Here is a 21781-nt window from a genome sequence, read left to right on the forward strand (position 1 = left end):
AAAGAAAGGAGGCAAAGAGGGGGGCAACCGCCATTTCACGACTGCTCCCCGCGCGCCGCTGCCCTGAGGGAGCTCCCGCCCTGAGCCGAGCCCTGAGGCGCTACGGCCGCCCCGCCCCGGGTACCCCCCGCCTCCCGCCTCTCCCCGCCCGCCCGCTCGCTCGCACGGCGACGCGGGCAGGGCCGCCGCGCTACGGCGGGCAAGGCTGGGGCGGCGTCAGCGGGCGCGCGGTGCCGGCCGCAGGGCTTTAAAGCAGCGTGTAAGCTGAGATGCTACCACAGACAGCGGCGCGGCGGCCGCAGCTGCTACACGAGCCCAGCCGGCCGCGGGGCGTGCGAGCCGGGACCCATGGCGACGTCCCGCGCTGCCCGCGCCCTCCTCCTCCTTCTGCTCCTGCTTTGCCTGCCCGCGCTGAGGCGGGGGGCGCGGGGCGGCGGGCAGCGCCCGCGGGGCTGTCCTGCGCCGTGCCGCTGCGAGCAGGAGGGCATGCTGCTCCGCGCCGACTGCTCCGACCTGGGGCTGACGGCCGTGCCCGCCAACCTCAGCGCCTTCACCTCCTACCTGTAAGTGCGGGACGGGAGGGGGCGACTTCCATAAGCGCCAACGGCATTTTGAGCGGCGGGCGGGCTGTAAAGCGTTTATGGGCGTCTCGCTGTCGGCGCGCCCGCTCCGGTGTCCGTAGGGGATCGCCGTGCGATGTGCCACTCGGAGGCTAATTAAAAGCGGTTACAATGGCAAAAACTCGATTAGATCCGCGGGATATTATCTCCACCTTCGCTTTCCGGGACAGCGCTTTGAGCTGCGGCTGCTGCCGGTGTGACAGCGGTTAGCGGCTGAGAGCGGCGGGCAGGTGGCCGGGCCCGTCCCGCAGCCTCCGCTCTGCCCCGGGCACTGCCGCAGGGAGCCCCGCGCCGGCGCCAGGTGAGCTCCACGCTGCGCAGCGCCGTACGGAGCGGCCGGGGCAGAAAACCGCTGCATTTACTGTGATAACAATAATAATCCCACGGAAAGTTTCTTTCTTTGCTTGCTTTTGAGAGGGCTCGCCGATAAACCTCTCTCGGTTTTGTGCTGGTGCACAAAGGTCTTAGTACCCTTTTAGTGCCGATTTCATGCAGTTCTTCGCGGCTGCGCGTTTAGTAGCTTGTTAGCGGGATGCTTCTCTGCATCCAGCATTTCTTGTGTCTGTCTTGTCCACCTGTGTATGACTGCTGACATCTGCGCTACTGTGGTTACTAAGCCTGTGAGGTCCTGATGCGGTAACTCTGAACTAACTTGTCAGTGCTGTGCTTCAGAGGGCATAGGACATACGTTGCATGTGGGGAAGTGGATGGCACTCGGCTAGAAATGAAAGACGTGACAACATAGGCAAGGTAGAAATGAAATTCAGCCAATAAAACTTAAATAGTGTGTTAGGAGAGGGCTTGGTTGAGAGAAAATAGTGGCTTAGAAAGAGGATGTGCAGCTGAAAGCCTTTTCTAAATATTCTGCACATCAATACCGTTCTGGAATTTATCTCCGTAAGATCAATTTTAGCTTGTTTTATCCTAAACATTTCAAAGTCAAACCTATTATTAATGTTAAAAGGCGGGAGTCCATGGCATTTAATGGCTGCTTACAGCAGAGCAGAACTTTGGCTACAGACAACTGAACAGCAGTCTTTAAGATGGGCACATCATTTTTCACTGGTTTCTCAAGCAGCAGGTGAGGACTTGGGGCATGCACAAGACTCAATACTTTCTCGTGCTTTGCAAAGTCATTACAAGAAAGATAGGTAAAGAACGTATAACAGCGTACGTATTTAAGCTGTACATGTCCTGTGTCAAGAAATAGATCTCCTAAACTCGGTACTGCTTGTAGGAATGCTAAAACTGGGAAATAATAATAATAAAAAAACTTCTGAGATCCTATTGTTTTACTGTTTTATGAAGAAAAAGAGAACATAAATATGCGTGATGATGTCAAAACACCACTGCTATGGACGTCTGCTGTTCAAAAGCTGTGTGTCTCCAGCAACCTGCTTCTAAGCTGGTTTATGACCTGCTCCACACTTTTGTTTTTTCAGCCCTCTTGTCCTTTAGTGGGAGAATGTCTTTCTCCAGTCAAGGATTCTGTTCTGCTCAGTAGCGTGCACCCTGAAGTGTAAAAACTCCACTGCAGGGCAGACAGACTTCTGAATGACCTAGGCTGTTTGCATGCAGTGCAGTAGACAAGTGGGCAAAAGACTGGCACATGCACTGGTGCACCCACACTTACAAGGCTGTTATTCTTGGATTGATTAATTATTGCCTAATTATGCAGAGCTGTAGCTCCTGCCTGCCTTCTGTACTGAGCTGCCAAGACTCATTTTCTTTAGATGGCTAAGCAATGGTAAGTTTTAAAACATGCCTGCTCGTTATAGAGATGTTTCCCTCCTAAAGTTTCATGGTGCCCAACCAATTGCTTTTTGATTTATTCTTTTGCCTTTGGTTTTGTGTCCTGAACACAACAGAAATGTCTTTTTGGGCTGTGACATTTTTTGCTTTAGGACAAAGCAGGAGGTTAAAGCTTCATGCTCAAATTAACTCTCCTTCCAGCAAAGAACATCTTCTCTGGCAGATTCCCCTATAGTACAATATAGTACATCTGGCCAAAAACTGCCTGTGGTAATAGTACCTTATTCTAAGGTTGTGTTTTTGTAGGGGTTTTGTTTGTTTGTTTTGTTTTGTTTTTCTTGATTTTCTATCATTAATGTCTCGTCTAAGGCACTTGCATGGGGGGAAAAAAAACGATAACGATATCTTGTATTTTGCTGGATATTGTGTGAAAATTTGAAAAGCTGAGGCCATGTTTGTCTTATGCTGGGACAAATGTGTACAGATGACAATATGTCATGATGGCTAGATTCCATTTCTTGTATGAAGGTGCTTTTTGCATTAAAACCAAATGTAGTCTACAGCTGTACCTGTTGTATGTTTCCGCATTCTCATACGAAGTTTCAATCCTTGTTTCCCCATCAAATATCATTTCATTGATGGTTTTGTATCTGCTGCCATGAACTGTTAGACTTTTTAAGTACAGACCAGGAGAATCCAGGAGTTTCTTGCCATTTCTTCTTCATTTGCTTCCAGGCTAAATAATGTACTCAGTGTATGTAACGCAATTCCTGTTGACATTAATGTGAATTCCATGTGCTGGTGAAGGGCAGCACTGAGTCTCTGTTTCAAATTAAGAACATGTCACTTTCCTATCAGTACACAGTGAAAAGATGAAGCCAGGATCTACAAGTCTGTGGCACATGGGACCTCATTAATTCTCAATCCAAGCCTGTGAGTTAGTGAAGTATTATTACCGTTTATTGTGATGTGGAAAACTGAGGCAAAGAAGGGTTTGCTCAAAGTTAAAGTTTATGACAAAGTCAGTAATTAAAGCCAGAATGCCTTATCCTAACTCCATTCTTTAACCACAGGCTCAGCCTATTTCTCCTACATAACTGCTCATTAAAAATAGCGTAAGATTTGCCTACTTCTGCTCAAGAATATTTAATATGACAAGTATATTAAAAGAAAAAAACAAAACTGTTTCATATCTCTTGTGATGACAGTCCAGAATATAGTATTTAAAGATCCTAAGGGTCTTTGTTATGTGGTTGGGTAGCACAAAAAAGAAAATTAATCATAAATGCCAGTGCTGTCCGACAGTTCAGCTGCTGTGTTCTTCATGATCAGAAACTTTCCATGAGGCCCTTAACAAGAAACTCTTAAGTGGAATATCTTCATAATGTTAAAATCTTGGATTGATATAGATGTATGTGCATACAGGTGTAACTAGCGCAGGATATGGTGTGTTACCTTTTCCGTCATGGTTTACTTAATAGGTTATTTTAGGATATGTGTTAATCGCATTTTAAATATGCTAATTTTGAGTACATTGTAAATCTGTATAGTAACATTTAGAAAAATCTGGTTCTCGTTATTGTTAATCCCTTATAGGAATTACTCGTTCAAAAGATATTCTTTTTTAAAACTATGTTAACACTGGCAGTATTGCAATCAAACCTATGAATATAATAAGTTTTGTAACGTATTCCTTGGATAAACTTTGGCCTTCTCTTTCATTCATTTCCATAACGTTGTATTTAATAGTAATTACTCCTGTAAAGCCCACTCAAAGCTTTTGAGGGTCTTTGAAAGTATCTAAGAGAACCCCCCAAAAAAATAAAAAGGACAATTCTGGGAGAAAAATTATTTATCTTTAAAGGTTAAAAAGTACATTTGCATGAATTATCTGCACTTCTGAAATGAGGCAGTGGCTTCTGTGTTGGGAATATAGAAAAGCGTGAAGCCAGACTCTTTGGGGTAAGTTTGCCCTGTTTTATTATCACATTCTAATATCACAGTGCAAACTCAAGTTCTGTGTGCCTCTTCATGTAGCGTTCCATGGGAATGACTGCAGTGTAAGTAAGGTACTATCTTCATCAGGAGCGAGCTTTATAAAGTCTCCAGCAACTTGACAAGGCTGAGATGTTAGATTGCTAGTAAAATGCCAGCCTTTCCTTAGAAAGTATTTCTTTACATAGCTACAAACTTGGTAAACCATTTTTTCTCCTTTCTAGTTGGAGTGTTTGGCACATGGCTTCAGGTCATAATCTGAGCCTCGTCCTAGTTAAAGATGAAAGTAAATCCAGATTCTGGGTTTAGAATTTAGTGTTACATTCCCTTTTTGTAACAAAAACAGGGCGTTTCCTCTCTACTTGTGGCAATGGTCGGTATAGAGAGGTAAAATGTATGCACAGGTAAATCAGAGATGCATGAAAAACAGGGAACTAACAACCTATTTAATGTTCCTGTTCATCAGCTTCCAAGGGACTTGCTTTAAATTTCAAAACCTAACGTGTCAACTCAAAGTTAGTTTCTTTGTGAAATAATTTAGATTGAGTTTGACAGTGTCGCTCTTCACACTTGAGAATACAGTGCTCAAATTAACTCTTTACACTGCTCTCAGTATAAAGGTTGAACAGCCTTGTGCTGCCCAGAGGGGGGAAAAGGCGCTCGTGCTACCTCTCTCCTTCTTAGCATTTACTGTGTGGAACTGCTGCAAAAATTGACAGAGAAAAGGAAGCTGTCTTTAAGCTGGAAGAATACAAGGAGTTGGCAGGGTGGAGGCACCTTCAGTTCGGTTTGGTGTCTGAAGTGTACAGGACAATTGGCCGAGCAGAGGGGGCCCGACTCCAGCTGGGAACGCGTGCTCCAGGCTGACCTTCCCAGCCAGCATGCCAGCAGAGATTAGACTTCCCTCAAGTGCTCCCTTGTTAACCCAGTCTTTGCTCCAACATGATTTGTCTTCCAAATGTGTGAAATTGCTACTAGTTTTGCTGTCTAAATTGCTTTCTTTTATTCTGTGTTTGCTGGCCAAAGATAATATTTCATCCACATGCACTGCTTTCCTAATTCTCTGTTGGTCATTTAAGTGGTCTCGATTAATGCAATTTATGGTATTTTCCTTCACTTACTTCCTTGAACTGTCCAGCAGATCTGATTCTTTTCTCAGTAAAAATCATGGTAAATAAGGTGTGGTTCCTTTGGCTCTGAGTAAACTGACTGAGGGCAGAACATGATGTGGTGTTTTTGACATACCAAAACAGCTTTAGACTTCGGCTCAAAGAAAATACCCTAACGTCTTTAAAAAAGAACGAGATGTGATCAAAGCACGCTTACTCCTCAGAGATTTAGCAATTCAAGTGGCAAATCCTTATGCTACATGCTCTGTACTGTTTGCTGAGGAGGCCTGAGTAATGTCTGCTCTTCTGATTATCAGTTGTGGGAAGGTTAATGCCTGAAGAACTGTAAGAGAAATAAATGTAGCTGGAGAGGGGTAGGGTCTGAAGTGGTATTGCTGTTGTGCACTGTACAGAGTACAGTCCTCTTGTCTCTCTTGGAATGGAGATTTAGATGAAAACGGTACAAAGATCTATCAGCTGCTGCTTGGAAAGAAGCAAGTATTCAAGCTGGGAGAGCATGAGCCCACTGGTACAAGGCACAACCATTGTAATTAGGTACAACTACCACCTGTTACGCTGAACAGTAAAGAAATGCGATAGCAGTGCAGACCCCCAGGAACTAGTACAGAATGTTCCCATCTTGATATGGCCTTTGCAGAGCCAGCACGTTCTGTATCACCTTTAGACTGATGATTTTGCTATGTTTTATTACACTTTTTTTAGCTATGAGCTTTAGGTTTTGGGATCAGTGGCCACAGCAATAATGTCCACCTTTAGGAAAGAGAAGTGTCCTGTCTAGATACTGCTGCAAAAGTAATCATTCTAAAGCACAGTGTAATCCAGCAGTGATAACTGTCATAATCAACCACTCCCAAAATAAGACTTTATTGGTAACAAATGGACTCTTAGTTCGGGCCCAATTGTATAATTTGGCTTCAGTCCTGCAAATACTTATCCAGATACTTAACTGTAGTGTCAGGAGTGGTTCCACTGAAATCACACGTGAAAATGATTGTAGGAGCAAGGCCTTTTGTAATTTTAAAGCAGTTCTCACCTTCATTTGCGTGGCATAGTTTTATTGCAGTGTTCTTCCACGCTGTCTCATTGCACAGCCTAAAGCATTAGGTATATTATAAATAAACGAAAGGCTGTAGTAAGTAATGAGAAGAGCACTATCTTTCAACAATTATGTAGTTGCAAGTAAGCAATTTTATGGGTAGATTTTTTATAAATACTGTTGAAATACTTTATGCAGTATATTTCAAGAGAGGCGGGAATCACTTTGGCTGTGGATAAGACACGTTTGCATGTAGGGATGTGTGTGGGTAGGCAGGCAAATGTGTAGATACTTTTTTACCAGTGTACCCAAAGCATTTTGGCACCTTACAGTACAAACAAATGCTGCTTCCGTCACACAAAGTTTCTTGCAGAAGCTTGAATAAATGTTTCTTTTTTTATTAAGTGTAACCATGCTTACTAATGTCACTTAATACTTAAGTGTTTGAGTAAGGCAGAAGTATTTGTGGAATTTATACTTTATCTGTATAATGATTGTGTATAAATTGAACCCTTTTCATCTTAAGAATTTTTGTTGTACTTATAGATACAGTAAAACCTGTTCAGTGGTTTCTTGGTGCTGTTCATGAGGGGAATATAAAGATGGTGTTCAGTACTGCTTGTTTAGTGCTAATGCTTTTCTATTTTGTTTATGTTTTTTGCTACCAGTTCATTTACCAAAGACTTTAATCCATTTTGTTGGAGGATTAAACAGTTACAGCACCAGTGTTTGACGGAAATAAAACTTCCCTAGCTCTTGTTTCTGCAGCAGTAAGCATCTTATGATGCCAGTTACACCATGTCTACTGGATCCTACGATAATATAAATGCTAGTCTTAGTGAATGAGAGAGCAGATGTGAGATGATGTCAGCACTAAGAGAAGTGTAACTGCACTGATTTGGCATTCACTGAGTTTGTAAATGAGTCTCTGTGTACTCTGTGGGGAAAAGTAGGTCATAGCTGGCAAAGGAAACAAGATAAGACAAAGCTCTCTCTCACCCATCTCTGAAATTTACCTGTTGTAAACCACCTTGATGAGTAACTTGCCTTTTGGTCTCTTAGCCCAAAAAGTTTAACATTTATTAAATGCCCTGCTTTACAGAGGTTGCCATTTTGGGAGCATGAGGAAAGGGAAGGAACTGCTCCTGCAAACAGGGAATGTGATCAGATAGCTATAGCCAGGATTCAGATAGCGAGACCTTTGGGTTCTGCTGCTGAATATGGTCGTAAGTAATTTACAACTTCGAGCAAGTCATACAGCAGTTCTGTAATCTTACTTTATGGGTGAGGCAGCTATCTACGTCTGAGTTTAACTAATTTGGTAGTGACTGATAAATGCTGGAGATCTATAGATTAAAAACATGTAATGAAGTGCTAATTATGAGTATGACATGGTAAAATAAGGTGAAATCCCAGAGGATTTTTGTGTGTGTGTATGTACATCTCCCTTTCAGTTTTGCTCATGGTTGCTTATGTGGTCTCAAATCAGTGATATATATGATTCTTATTGGAACAAGTAAAATCTACGCAGGCATCTGAAAGCAATATTTGACCTGCTGACAAAAAACATACAGGATCCATATGTTTGGAAGTATTGCCTGCACTCATGCTGAAGTTGTACAAAGACAAGGATTTGGAAAAAGGCCAAAAGAAGTTCAGGTTCAACCTTGTGACCTGACAAAGGTCTCAGGTAGTAAATTGCAGTCCTGTGGTGTCCCTGGATAAAGCTTCAGTATATTGAATTTAACCTGCAACAGGCACACACTATTTCAAAGGGATTAACAGAGGCGTTAAATGCGCATTGTGAAGAGAGAAGCAGCAGGTAGCCCAGGAATCTGTCTGTATTGGAGCTGTGGAGCAGTGAAACGTGCCTCTCATCAGGCAGTTCAACCAACTTTAAACCCCTGGGAGAAGTGACAGGAATGGAAATCACAGTTTTCATTTGTGCCAGGTGTCAGCAATAAGATTTTGTAGGGCACAATTACCTTGGCATAATTATTACCTGAAAAGTGTGTGACTAACTGGACCTACAGGAGGTAACGCATAAGTATGGTTGTGGTGGGGTGAAAAGTATGTGTTTGCTGTGCTGCTGCTGTTTGTTTTGAGTATGGGGCACTGTGAAAGTGCAATTGGAAACAAGATCAGGTGTCCGCATGGTCAATACTGAGAAAGGACAGTGAAAGCTCATAATGCGGAGAATAGCATATGGAAAAGGTGTTTCACAGCATATAGTCTACTCATCTGACCTGTTCTCTGTACATACAGAGAGTAGTGTGAACTGCTGAGTGCCAGAACGTTTCTGGCTAAGACAGAAGATGTGAAAATAAAGGGCACAACAAGCATCATGGAACATCCTGTCTGCCTAAAGGCCAGAGATGGTAAGGAGGGTAGCAAAGTAGATTCTGGAAATCTTGAAGTAGATGCATTTTTATATTCTAAATACTTACTGAATACTGATAAAGGGAAAAATTAATCTCGACTAGAAAAAAACAAAACATTGTGTAGAAACAGACATATGTAGAAGAACATTATACTAACATACTAACATACCAGATTTATATCTGCATGTTACTCCGTCCGTGTGTGTAATTCAATGCTTATGCCAAGAAAGACCTCAGGTAGGTTTATCTTTGCTTATACTGATGGAGCTAAATTGATTATCTGGAATTAGGACTGCTAACACAAATTGAGTTTGAAAAACTCATAGATTTTAGAAAAGTGTTAATATAATTAAATTGAAACATTCATTTCAGTCATAATGTGGTGGCTTTTGAAGGAGAAGCTTCTGATGTGTCATTACTGTGCAGGGTATCTGTCGCTTTCACTATATTTCTTATGGACAGATATAATCCCACCAGATAGAGTTATCAAATCACTTTTGTCCACATATCAGGGCCTCAGTCTTTAATGGCTATCTCCAGTCATCTGTGAAGAATCCTGTAAACTTGAAGCCAGATGTGGTCTGTTTTCTACATTTATCATCTATCACGACTATAGCATCTTGCAGGCATGTAGCTCTGTGTTCCTGCCTGTCTGACCATAGGGCACTGCTGTAAGAGCATCAGATTTCAGAAAGAATTTGCAATATCCAAATTTGCTGGATAGTATTATTTTCAGTGTTATATCTCTGTGCGGGAAGCATATAGGGAAATGCTGCATGCTGTCAACATGCCACTAGTTTAATCTGTTCTGATAAGGGCTTGCGAAAACTAATTATGAACCAGTTCAGTTCCCAATGAAGCTAAAACAGCATCTCCTTGTGAATATATGAATTGAGCTCCCGGAATGTCAGTTAGCTCTACTGTAGTACACTCTATTGGGTCACGGTGAGTCTAGTCTTTATCCAAATATCACTGTGTGTTGAGTATGCAAACAGATTTGTTTTTCATATTTGGTGAATGAATAATTGCCTGAGAACACAACGAGAGTAATTAATTGTAAAGTATATTCATTAGTGGTTTTGTTTATCACTGCATTGAGGGCTTCCATTAAAAATGTTCCCAGCTTTTATAAGATAGCATTAAGGTGGTTGTTCTGATCAAGATTAGACCATAAGGAAATAAGTGTATCATCATGTAATGGTATGAATTCAGTAATGGCTGGCTGTCCTAGCTGAAGGAGAACAATAACAGGAAAACATAGAAGAAAAAAATACTTCTTAGCAGCACAGCACTGTGCCTCTGTTCATTCAGTCAGCAATACTATTACTAACATTAAAGATAAACAAAATGCATATCAAGCTGCAACAGTGTGAAACAAAATCAGAGATGCACCACCATGCCTTCTATTTGCTGTTTGCTGACAGCAACATAGTGTTGTTCATCGGAAGCAATTCAAGAATATAAAACATTTGGTAATCTAACATTTACTGCCAAGTTTAGACACTAATCTGAGTGCACCTCCATGCCACCAAGTCCATCGCAATAAAATGCCTCAGACCATTACTCTCAAGTGTGACTCTGTCTGACAAACACCTGGTATGTTTGCAGACTTTTTGACTCATGGAGCAGCTCCTGGCTTATTAGACAGGCTGAGGTGTTCAGCAGTGTGACAGGCAAACTCCTGCATTGGTCCCCTTGGGTGCAATTAGAGCAGGCCTGTTGCTACTGCAGTGACCTCGGGTGCACTTTGGGAACACGTGGCTCACTGCTGCGTAAGCTGACCTGAAAGAAACAGCCCAGGGCTGCTCCAGGTGGGGAGGATGACACAGAACAAAGGGAGCTCAGAATTTTTCTTTATGTACTATGGCAGAATTATTGATGTAGTTGAAATTGATGGAGGTGGAATTTCTCAGTAGTGACAGTGAAAAAAATAGGCTTTGAAGTTGTGATCTAGGGTGATTCTACAATGGTGTTTCAGAGTGTATCATTCTTTAGTATGTTAATGATGTAATGCATATATGTTTTTCACTTCTAATTAGAAGAGTTTTGAATAGCTTCTAAAACATCAGGGCAATTACAAAGAAATAGTTGAGGCTGAGGTTTTTTATTATACAGGTAGTGAAGCACTGAAATGGTTTGCCCAGAGAGGTGGTGGATGTCCTGTCTCTGGTGACATTCAAGGTCAGGCTGGACAGGGCTCTGAGCAACCTGATCTAACTGTGAGCGTCCCTGTTCACTGCAGGGGAGTTGGACTAGATGGCCTTTAAACGTCCCTTCCAGTTCAAAAGATTCTGAGACTCTATGATCTCAGTGCATGAGGATCTAGGTGTGGAGAAAGGAATCCTGTCAACGTTTATGAATTCGAACTCAATCTTACATCAAGGTGTATCTGAATAGATAATGCAGCTTATGTAAAAACATGAATGCTATTTCCTGATAACATTTTTATTTATTTAATATTAATTACAGTCTTGCTGACAAGGTTGTCTCTGACCATTGGATTTAGTAAAATTATGTAGTTGTATTTTCTTATTAGAAAAGGTGACGGTTAGCTTTATTGCTGTTTTCTGCTGGCATGGGATCATACACTACTGTAAAATTGCTGTAAAGCACTCAGAGCACAGATAGCATTTCTGTAATATATGAGAGTATTAACATAAGACACGTGATTGGTGGATTAAAAATTCTAACTAGAGAAACGAAAGAACAAGATTGACCATGAAATACTGTTGATAAACTATGACCAAAAAAGAAAAAAAAAAAAAAAAAAAAAAAAAAAAAGCCTAAAATGAATACAGGATTGATTTTAATACCAATTCTGTACCTCATGCTGCTCATTCAGTATTTTACAAAATAACAACATGCAGCTGATTTTGAAAGATGCTAATTAAGAATACTGATTAAAACCACTTCTATAAGGGATACTGAAGTAGAGCTTATGCTGCTTCTAAAAGCCAGGTCTGGCAGGGACAGCTAGAGGTTTCTTCTGTATTTTTTTGCGTATTTCCTACCCAACGTAGGCTACTTAGGACAGCAATACAATTTACAGAGAAAATGTAGAAGAGATAGAAAAGAGATAGAAGTCGTCGTAATTTTTTTCAGTATCTGAATATTTCCGTTTGTCAAAGGAAAAATACTTTTGTTGTTCTATTAGATAGATCTGTTAGATTAATTAGATACCAATGAATCATGTATTCTAATATGTTAGGCAATGGTGTCGTTTTGAACAGAGATACAGACCTACTTATTTTGTGTTTGGAAGGAATGACAGATCATGGTGTAACTTGTGTGACATCGGGTAATACAAATGTGGCGACTATTACCTCCATATTATCCACTCAGTGCCAGCTCCATTCCCAGTGTTTGCTATTTGCATCTGTAAGTGCAAGTACTGCTTTTAAGTTCTTTATCCCTTCAATCTTGAAACTATTAAAATAGGAAGGAGATGCCTTACAATGGAAAGCTAATAGCTTACTCAAGCTTCTCAGTTTACAATTCCAGATCAAGGAAGAGATTGTTTATAAGAAGTTTCTAGCTATTCTGTCTGAATTTAACCTCCCTTTTATGATGTTAGCAGATAAGATGAAGAATGGGTATCAGAAGATTGCCTTTGCAAGTTGCATTTGGTAGAACACAAATATATTTGTGCACTGGTATGCAGATTGGGAAAGAAGTTCTGACAAATATTTGGGACTTAGAATATTTATTTTTACATTTATTTTTATATTTTATATTGTATAAATGTGACTGGTGCTTTCTTTGAGGACCTGCTGATGTAGACACGTTCTGGCACCTTGGAAGGCCCTTTTTCTTGGCGCACCTCTCCATCTATATTGTTCTTCTTCATAGGAAACTTGTCTTTCTAGGAAATCCTAAATCTGTAACTCTTCACAGCTTACAAAAAAAGTGTTTTGGTTTCTTCTGCTTTTGAATGAGGAGATTCTGTGCTGATGGAACCGGAAGAGAATGTGCATAGCTATATCAGGAAACAAAGCGTATAAATCAAGCTTGTACCAAATACATTTTGTAATCACATTTTATATATATTTAATATATATAACATGATAAGGATTTGCATTAGAAGTCTAACAAGATGAGCAAAGCTGTATTTTGTAGCTTTGGCTCTCCTACAAAGTGTTTAAAGCAAAGAAAACTGCTATATATTCTGTTACAAAAAGTATTTCTTAAAATTGACTTTATTTGTTTTGCAGTTCAGAAGACTCTGCAGGTAGTCTGAAGAGCATGTACATTTCATTATTATTAAACCAACAAGCAGAGCTTCTTTCTGCCATTCTCTGGCAGGATTAATGGATTTTGGCACGATTTTGGCAAGAGTGAAAGCTCTTGCTGCGTAAGCTAGCAAGCTTGACTAATTCTCAGTTGTGCTAACTTCATAAACCTATTTTAAGGTTTTAACTTTGACTAAAGATTAAAGGTAATGACTTCATGCTGCTGCCTTTGAATATATGATACTCTAATACGATTACAGTTAGTAAGTGTAAATAAAATATAGCATACGTGTATCTTATGGTACACATGAAAAAAAAATGCATGTAATGGATATTTTACAACTTCCAGCAAACTCTCACGTTTGAGAATTTAAAATGAGATTCCACAAAATAATTGATACATTTATGTTAAACACACGCAGCCATTAAAGTGCTTGAAATACTACATGACAGATGGAACTAGTAAGCTGTGTAATATGAACAGATCATCTATGTTTCTAACAATTTACACTTGAATCAAAAAAAAAATGAACAGTTTTGATTTGATTTGCTCTGATTTAAGGCTGGCTTGCAAAGCAAAGCCATTTTAACCTGTAGAGCATTCCAGAGCCTATCGGGTTTTTCACCTTGCCAGACAACCCTAGAATCAGCATTCAGAAAAGCCTAAAGAAAGGAGAAAAGAGAGGAAAAAATATTTTCAGCCTGTCTGACAAGACTACATAAAAAGCTCGTGATCAAAGGGTCTTAAATACACGTTACTGGTGTGACAAACAACATTTTTGTCCCTTTATTAGATTTATTTTTCTTCTGAAAACTGCAGTGGCCAGTGCATAGCTTGTGAAAGAAAGCTGGCAGGGTTGTATTCTTTGATTCCTAATTAACACCTTCAGTCTCAAAAGAGAACTAACAGAAATACCATAAAATGTTGCAGCTGCATTGTTATTCCGCTTGGTTGGTTTGTTAAAAGTCGGCTGGGCATTGGCAGCTGCAATAAAGGAATAGCTCAATGGATGTTTTGTATTGTGCCCACTGAAGTGAAAGAAGGCAACCATTTTATTTTCAAATGGGCAGCTGCATAGTGATGTTTAAATGGAGCTAAATGTGAGATTTACTGTTAATTTATAGTAATTGGTTATAAATAAAGTAGCGGTATAGCTTGGCTTTCATGTGTTAAAGCCATAGAACACAAGTTGAAGGGAGACTAGTTATGAAAGGCAAAAAGTGAATCGTAAGATACTTGAATGGTAGGAAGTGCTGCTTAAAGCAATTACTTAGACGGAGTAACATCCAGTTTTGCAATGTAATGTAGCAGGCACCTTGAAAGCATCCAGCCAAGTCATTCTTTAGGTTGTGCTATGAGAAGTAAAGGTAGACAGTGCTTCACCAAAATTGAAGTGATGGGATCAGAAGCAAATGCAACTCTGCCTGCAGTGCGTAGATTTGTATTTTGGGTGGTAGAATAAAGGAAGCATTTAACTCTGGTCAGATAAATCTCACTCACATTCAAAAAATGCAATTAGGGAAATATGTAAATCTAGATGTTTCATCAAATGCTAGCAGAGGGGTTACCAGTTCTTTCCGTGCACAATGACTGAACTAAAGAACTTCAGTGTCTGTGTAAGAACCATTGTCCCAGCCTCAGAGCCTGTTGGAAACAGAGTCCAGACCGGCCGTGGGAAATACCTACATATTTGACACAGGCCCCATTTCTGAGAGAAAAGGGGGTGGAATAGAAAGTATGGAGATTTTACTGTTGCATTCTAATCAGCCATGATCTGCCTAATTTGCTTTGATCGGGAAGATAAACTAATTTTCCTATAGGCTGGATAAAAGTAATTAGCAATCCAATGCTTTCATGTTTTTGAAAAGGGTGAAGAAAGGAAGAGCAGAAATTGTAATGGTGGGAGCAAAGTACATCTTTTCGGCTCATTTGAAATCATTGTTCCTTGAAAATAGGATGGTGCCATAAGAGAGAGGCCCTGATTAAGGTGGTTTTGTGGGCCAGGGTATCATTGTACACTGTGATCTATAGCGCTGTGCAGCTAATAGTTTCTGAAGATCAGTTTAACTTGAGTTTTGGAATATTTAGATTCTGTTCTCCTTTATGGGAAAGAATTATCCCTCATAAACAGTGCGTCTGTCATTCTCTAAGGATGCTGTTTGATTTCCCAAGGTATTTTGGTGTCTTTCTCCATAGTCATTGAAGAATAATTCAGTGGTTAATTAAAGGTTGGATCTGCTGCTGACATAAGACTTACAAATGAGGGTTTTTAATCCCACAAAGTGAAAGCAAAAAAGCCATAGCCTAACCCAAATTACTGGACATCTTGATTCCTGATTCAGGTAGGTAGCAGCTCTGCAGGCCTCGCTGTGGCTGTCAACCCAGCACGTGCATGTGGTATGGCAGAACTCAGCTAGGTTTTCTGGGAAATGTTATTCTTCTTCTCCTTGGCTTCAACTATTCTATTTAAGTATAATTCAAGATGCCCTGAAAGAGATTAACTTTCACTCCAAAACCATTAACATGCAATCAGCATGAAATGCCAGGGCACAGTCCTGCAGTCTTTACCCAGACAAACAGTTTTCACTCATACAACGTTACTGAAGTCCATGGGTTACAAAATCTTCCACTTTTAATCCCTGTCTTTAAAATGAAGATTGTTCTGGAAATGCCTACTAACCAGCCTAACTAGTACTATACTAAGAAGCCTTCAAAGAATATATGTGCCTGTCATTTTGGAAGCTTGCTGCCAATCAACAGTCTGACATTCTGTCTGTAACACATCTACTATTGTAAGCAGATCTCTAAATTGCCCATCACATGTGACTTAGAAGAAATTATTGAACTGCTCTGTTCAGTGTTCAGCTATCTCACTTTCACTAATGTGTCTTACAAGTATATAGAAGGTATTTTGTGGAGGTTATTGGAGTTTAAAATACCCTTTCCATGCAGGTCCAAGATGAACCTCAGAGCCTCGCATTTGCACATATACTTTCGTGCTATGTAATAATAATGCAGAGAAAAATTATATAACTGTACTAAAGGAAGGTTAGGGATCACATCTTCCCCCAGGCTTCCCCGTTTTTCAGAATCGAGTAGTTCAGCAGGCAACTGCAGCCAGTCTGCTTAATAATTCCATCCACCTACATCTTTATATACTGAAAGTTACATTTAAAAGTCAGATAAGCATAAGGATTCTATTTATCATTTGTGTTTCAGTTATATTGCAGTCCACAGTCATAATCAGGATTGTGGATCCACTGTGTCAGGTACAGTTAAAATACAGAGGTAGGCTCTATAAAAGCTTTTCCAGGGAAAGAAAAAAAACAAAAACAGCTATTTGTGATGAATGGGAAACCATTTTATGGTGTGGGTAGAAAAAATGGGGCATATGTTCTGTCTCAAAGACGCTCCTATTAAAAAAAAATAATATCCTTTAAAGACTGAGTTTGGAAAATTAATTTCCCCTGCCAGCAAGATGCACTGAATAGTGTTTGGGGGGGGGGGAAGTGTATTTCTGTATGATGTCATTCATAAACTGGTTGACTTTTTATCTCCTACAAAATGTTGGCATTGTAAACATCTGCAGTACTTGTATCCTGACCTATGTGATGTCAGCTGCAAAAGCTATGTTAGTTTGAATGTGAGAACATGGTCCCAACAATAAAAACTGATGGAAGAATTGCAACAAAATGTAGATACATTCATTGAAGCACTACTGGCCCTTCCAGGAGAAGAGGTAGCAATTGTGTCTCAGAACTTTAAGTTACATCACATTTTCTGTACAATGCAAGCTAGAATGCAGATACCTACAGCTCTTTATCCACAAATCAGAGGAAGGATGAGGTTGCCTTTTCTCTTTTTCTGAGCTGCAGAGGAGTTAGCTTCCTCAGCCGTGGGCCTATTTGGAATAAAACTGAGGAAATAAAAGGATCTGCGACTCCTACAAGAGGAAAACACTGGCCTTTGTTATGAAACTCATCCTTCTTCCATTAAAAAGCCAAGTTTTTTTTAAATAACATTCTCATGGCAGTCTGGCAATCCAGCTCTCGTAGTGGTACAGACAAAGTTTTACAAGGAACACTTCACTCTTCTGTGATAGCACTCATTCCTAGTCCCAAAGGATTCAACACACATTTGAAATAACATCTACCCAGATTTTTTAGAAAGAGGTGTGAACTCAGCCTGTGTTCTGACCACCTGGAAACCATCAGCAAAACACTGAGTCTAACCTTACCTGGCAGGACAGTGTGAATCTCAATCTCAGAATTCAGTGTAATTGCCAAAACATAAGTAACTATAGCACTTGATTTGCCCTAGGATATCCTGCCTGATCTTCAACTGTGTCTTCAAAAGGTAGTGGGTCTTGTTGTAGATCGTAATGTTCTGTTTGCCATGCCATCATGGATATCTCACATAACTTAGGCTATTTCAGATGGCTCTATATTTAGCTAACTAGATTGTTTCTCTGTTCTTTAATGCAGTATTTAGCTGCTCACACATACTTAACTCATGCAAGCTAAGGTACCTCAGGTTGTCTGACGTATCCCCATGGGGTAAAAAAGAAATAATCTGTGCAGGAAGCACATCCCCTGTGGTGTGGAAAGTATTTGGAAGACAGACAGGATACCCTAAGGCACCTCACGGAGGAGCTCAGAGATAAAAATCTGTCGCAGTTTACATTTAATCAGCCAAGATACCAGTGGCACAGTTCCTCCAGAAATCTTCAAGATAAATTATTGTGATATTATTAATACAGTAACCTGGAGTATGGAGAGGTGCCAGTTTTGTTTTGGAAAAACCCTGCTGCTTAGGCGGCGTGGCACACTTCAGATTAGTTTTGCAGTAAGTTGGACTGAGCATGGATGATCTGCTTGGCCACATTCATGCTGCAGCTCATACTTAAAAGTATGAAGTCTCTTCAGCTGGTAGCAAAAAAAGTGGGGGGCACTTGTCCGCATAGGTTGATAATAAGTTAAACAAAAGAAGATGATACAAGAACTGCCGTTCAGGTACGGTTCATGTAAATTCATAGAATCACCAAGGTTGGAAAAGACCTAAAAGATCATCCAGTCCAACCGTTCACCTATTACCACTCCCACTAAACCATGTCCCTCAACACAACATCCAGTCTTTCCTTGAACGCCCCCAGGGTCGGTGACTCCACCACCTCCCTGGGCAGTCCATTTCAGTGCCTGACCACCCTTTCTGAGAAGTAATACTTCCTAATGTCCAGCTTGAATCTCCCCTGCTGTAGCTTGAAACCATTCCCTCTGGTCCCATCACTAATGACACAAAAGAAGAGGCTGACCCCCAGCTCACCACAACCTCCCTTCAGGAAGTTATAGAAAGCAATGAGGTCTCCGCTGAACCTCCTCTTCTCCAGGCTGAAGTTGCGCATGTATATATGAAGTTGCAAATTTGCATATGTAAATTTGATTATGATTTTCCCTTATGTCAGAGAACGGTGATCTCTGGGTGATCTCTGGGTATCCTTGTAAGGGCTGTCCAGCGAATTTCACCGATTCCTAGTTTGAGTATTCTTGTCACTCACAGTAAATGATCCATTATGGTGGATCTATTTGTTCAGATGCTGAGATCTATCTGGACCAGAAGAAACTTGGCAGGGATGTGTTTTCTCTTTTGTTTTTTAATTTAATATTAAGCAATCTGCCTGGCATTATGTCACTGGCCAATTTTGGTTCTGTTTTTCTTATTTTCTGTGGTGCAAAAACAGTTTATCTTGATTATTTTAATAGTAATAATAATTAGATGCTTTGTATCATTCAAACTGGTATCACTTACAGTTTGCAAAATGCAAAAAATAAAACAAAAAAATCAGAAATTATATAGCACCAACATTAATAGGTCATACAACAACTGAAATAGAAGTGTGTGTGTAATTAAACTTTGCAAATGCATAAAGTTTTTATTAAATATTAGAAAGTGAGAGTGTTGAGCTACAATTATTACAGAGTTCTGTCTTTACTTTTACTTCAAACAAACAAACAAAAAATCTTCTGATTAAGGGAAAAGTTAAACTGTTTCATTAGATGAAGCAATCAGGTTGTGCTTTAATCTGTTTCATTGTTGAATTAGAAGAAACATACCTTCCACTCTTAAAATAGTAATGTAATTGTAAAGTTGTCAGTGGGGTTACTATTTGAACTGATTACACTTGATAAAAATAACAAGCCATGACAAATAGAGGGGCTAGGTTTCAGTAATTCACTAAAGAATGTCTCTACCAAGTCTTTGTGGCAAAATGTCTTGTTTGCAGGACAAATGCAGAGTTGAAATAACAACCCATGAATACCACTGGTGAAATGGCTATGTACACAAGGTGAATGCTAAAGTTTTCCCTTCTGAATGGACCTTTTAATCCAGGCATTATCTAGGCTCTGAAAAAGTCTTCAGTGGCCTTATGTACAGATTAATGGGAAAAGCTGAGACTCAGAGTTGGGCTATTTGCAGAAACAGTTTTCAAGATTTACTGATGGTTGACAAATGCCATTTAAGCTTTCAAAGCCATCAATATGCTATTGAAAGGGATTTAGAGGGAAATCTTCCCACTATAGAAGACGAGGACTTTGAAGGATCTCGGTGGAAGCCCTTGGTCTCCCCACCCCTCCAAACCTTTCACTGCCTTCCTTCAGCATATAGAGCCTGAAACGCGTGGCTATGGGAAAGGGGGGGAAGGTCCCTTTCAAGGGCGTTTGTATATAACCAAATGTGCCAATCTGCTTTTGTTCAGCCATGAGAACTGAATAGGAGTGTTTCTAGAAAAAGTCTCTTGTGCTCACGGTTAGCTTTTCAATAGGCTTTCTGCTAATAGATTTTTAATATGTGAGCTGCAAATGGTGAAATACAAGTTTGAAAATTTTATTGAATTGAAAAATTGCCCAGAAAAGACCGTCTGCCATATAGCATTGGCTATCAATGCTACCATTTCACCATTTCCTTCTCTAACTCTGACTTTTAAATAAAAGTATCCTCATACATTATACATGTGACAAGACAAATCATCAGAGCTTTGATTTTAATTACTTAAAATAATGCCCTGTCTTCTTTTTCCACAGACATTTTAAAACACATTTCTATGTCTATTCTTTTCTCTGGTTATTTAAAAGCTCATTTACAAACCACATGTCTTTATTAAAAAATGTTCATTATGGGACCAGGTTAGTAAAAAAAAATTAAAAAGACCTTTGACTACCATGTTTTTGTTAAAGGGGTTTTAATTTAAGATCAGAATAGCATGAAGTCTTGGGTTGTTGTTTTTTGTGCATTGTGCTGGATCCTCAGGATGAAAATTCTGAAGATTGTGAAAATTCTGAAGAACTTAATAAAGCTACAAAAGAAAAAAGAACTTGCCAGAGCCTGTGGTCCTCTTAATAGCAATGTGTTAATGCATGTAGAGCCATGCACTGCCATCATCTTCAGTCTACTGCAAGTGTGTGAAAGTGTTGCCATCCAAATACCAAAACCATGACTGAGAGGGGAATCCCTCACCTAGCAAGTCTTCGCACCAGCCTGTGGGCTGGGGTAGTCTCTTTGTGTACCAGGTCTGTGGGACACAGACCTGTCTGCACCAGTCTGAGTCCCACCAACCCTAAACACTCCTTGGAGAGAAGGCCAGGCTGACTGGGCTTGGGAGAATGCGGGCAATAGGATAGCATCTGTGTTTCAACATCTGTTTCTGCTTTGCAAATGCTTTGACTTTATTGCTGTCCTATATTTCACTATCACCTGTGTCATCCTCAAGCTGGCATCCTTTTTCTCGCCTTGTAGGGAAAAGTTGCTGCCACAGAGGAGATAGACAGTGTTGTGGTCACTTGTGCAACTTGACCATCACAGGGTAAATTAAGCCTTGAGAAGATCTCCCAAAGCATCATAGAGGCTGAGCCTTTAGTTCCAAAATGTTACTTCTTCACACCTAAAAGACTATCATAGTATAGAACATTATGAGTGGACTTTCTGTACTCCTGGTAGAGCTGACTGGAAAGCTGAACCTTACATGAGACAAAAGTCAAGGAAAGGCTTGTGAGGAGGAGGAAAGGAAAGGCAACCAGAACCAACAGATTGCTTTGGAAATAGATGAAGAGTTAAAATACAAGTACCCAAGTAACTGAAGCAGCCATTACAAGGAGAATAAATAAATGAAGGAAATAAAGGATTTATTGGTGAACAGTATGAAGTAAAATAAACTGAGATAAACTACATCTTTACATTTTCTGAATCCTCTTACTTGGAGAAAACAATAATATTGATTTTCAGCAGCTATTATTGGACCTCTCTCTCCTTACCATTCCATCTTTAATTCAACAGATTTTAGAAATGATAAAATAAAAGGGCTAGAAAAAAAAAAAATTAAAATAAAAAAAAAGAGAGAAAAAAAAAATGGTAGCAATCTTCCTAGCGAACCCAGCAGTGCTCCTATCACTACTCCAGGCAGAGATGTGCTGTTGCATGACTTCCATGACTATGCAGTACTGCCTGTTGGTAGAAGCTGGCACGAGACACCGCAGGAAGATGTCCTGCTCCCATGAGTGTCAGTGGGAGCTCTGCTCCCAGCATCAGTGGAGCCAGGTGTTTGCCCCCAGGCTCTGCTGCAGTGCTGACATTGATTTGCTGTAC

General features: G+C 40.2%; 1 protein-coding gene across 1 annotated transcript in view; it reads left to right on the forward strand.

Moving 5' to 3' along the window:
* Positions 1-182: 182 nt before the first annotated feature.
* LGR5 (leucine rich repeat containing G protein-coupled receptor 5) overlaps positions 183-21781 on the forward strand; it is an 83926-nt gene continuing 62327 nt past the window's right edge. The window contains exon 1 of the mRNA XM_072333308.1: positions 183-563. Within this exon, the coding sequence (XP_072189409.1) occupies positions 349-563 (215 nt within the window). The 5' untranslated portion in view covers positions 183-348. The remainder of the gene's footprint in view (positions 564-21781) is intronic.

This window comes from Excalfactoria chinensis, chromosome 1, assembly GCF_039878825.1.
Source record: "Excalfactoria chinensis isolate bCotChi1 chromosome 1, bCotChi1.hap2, whole genome shotgun sequence".
Taxonomy (NCBI): Eukaryota; Metazoa; Chordata; class Aves; order Galliformes; family Phasianidae; genus Excalfactoria; species Excalfactoria chinensis.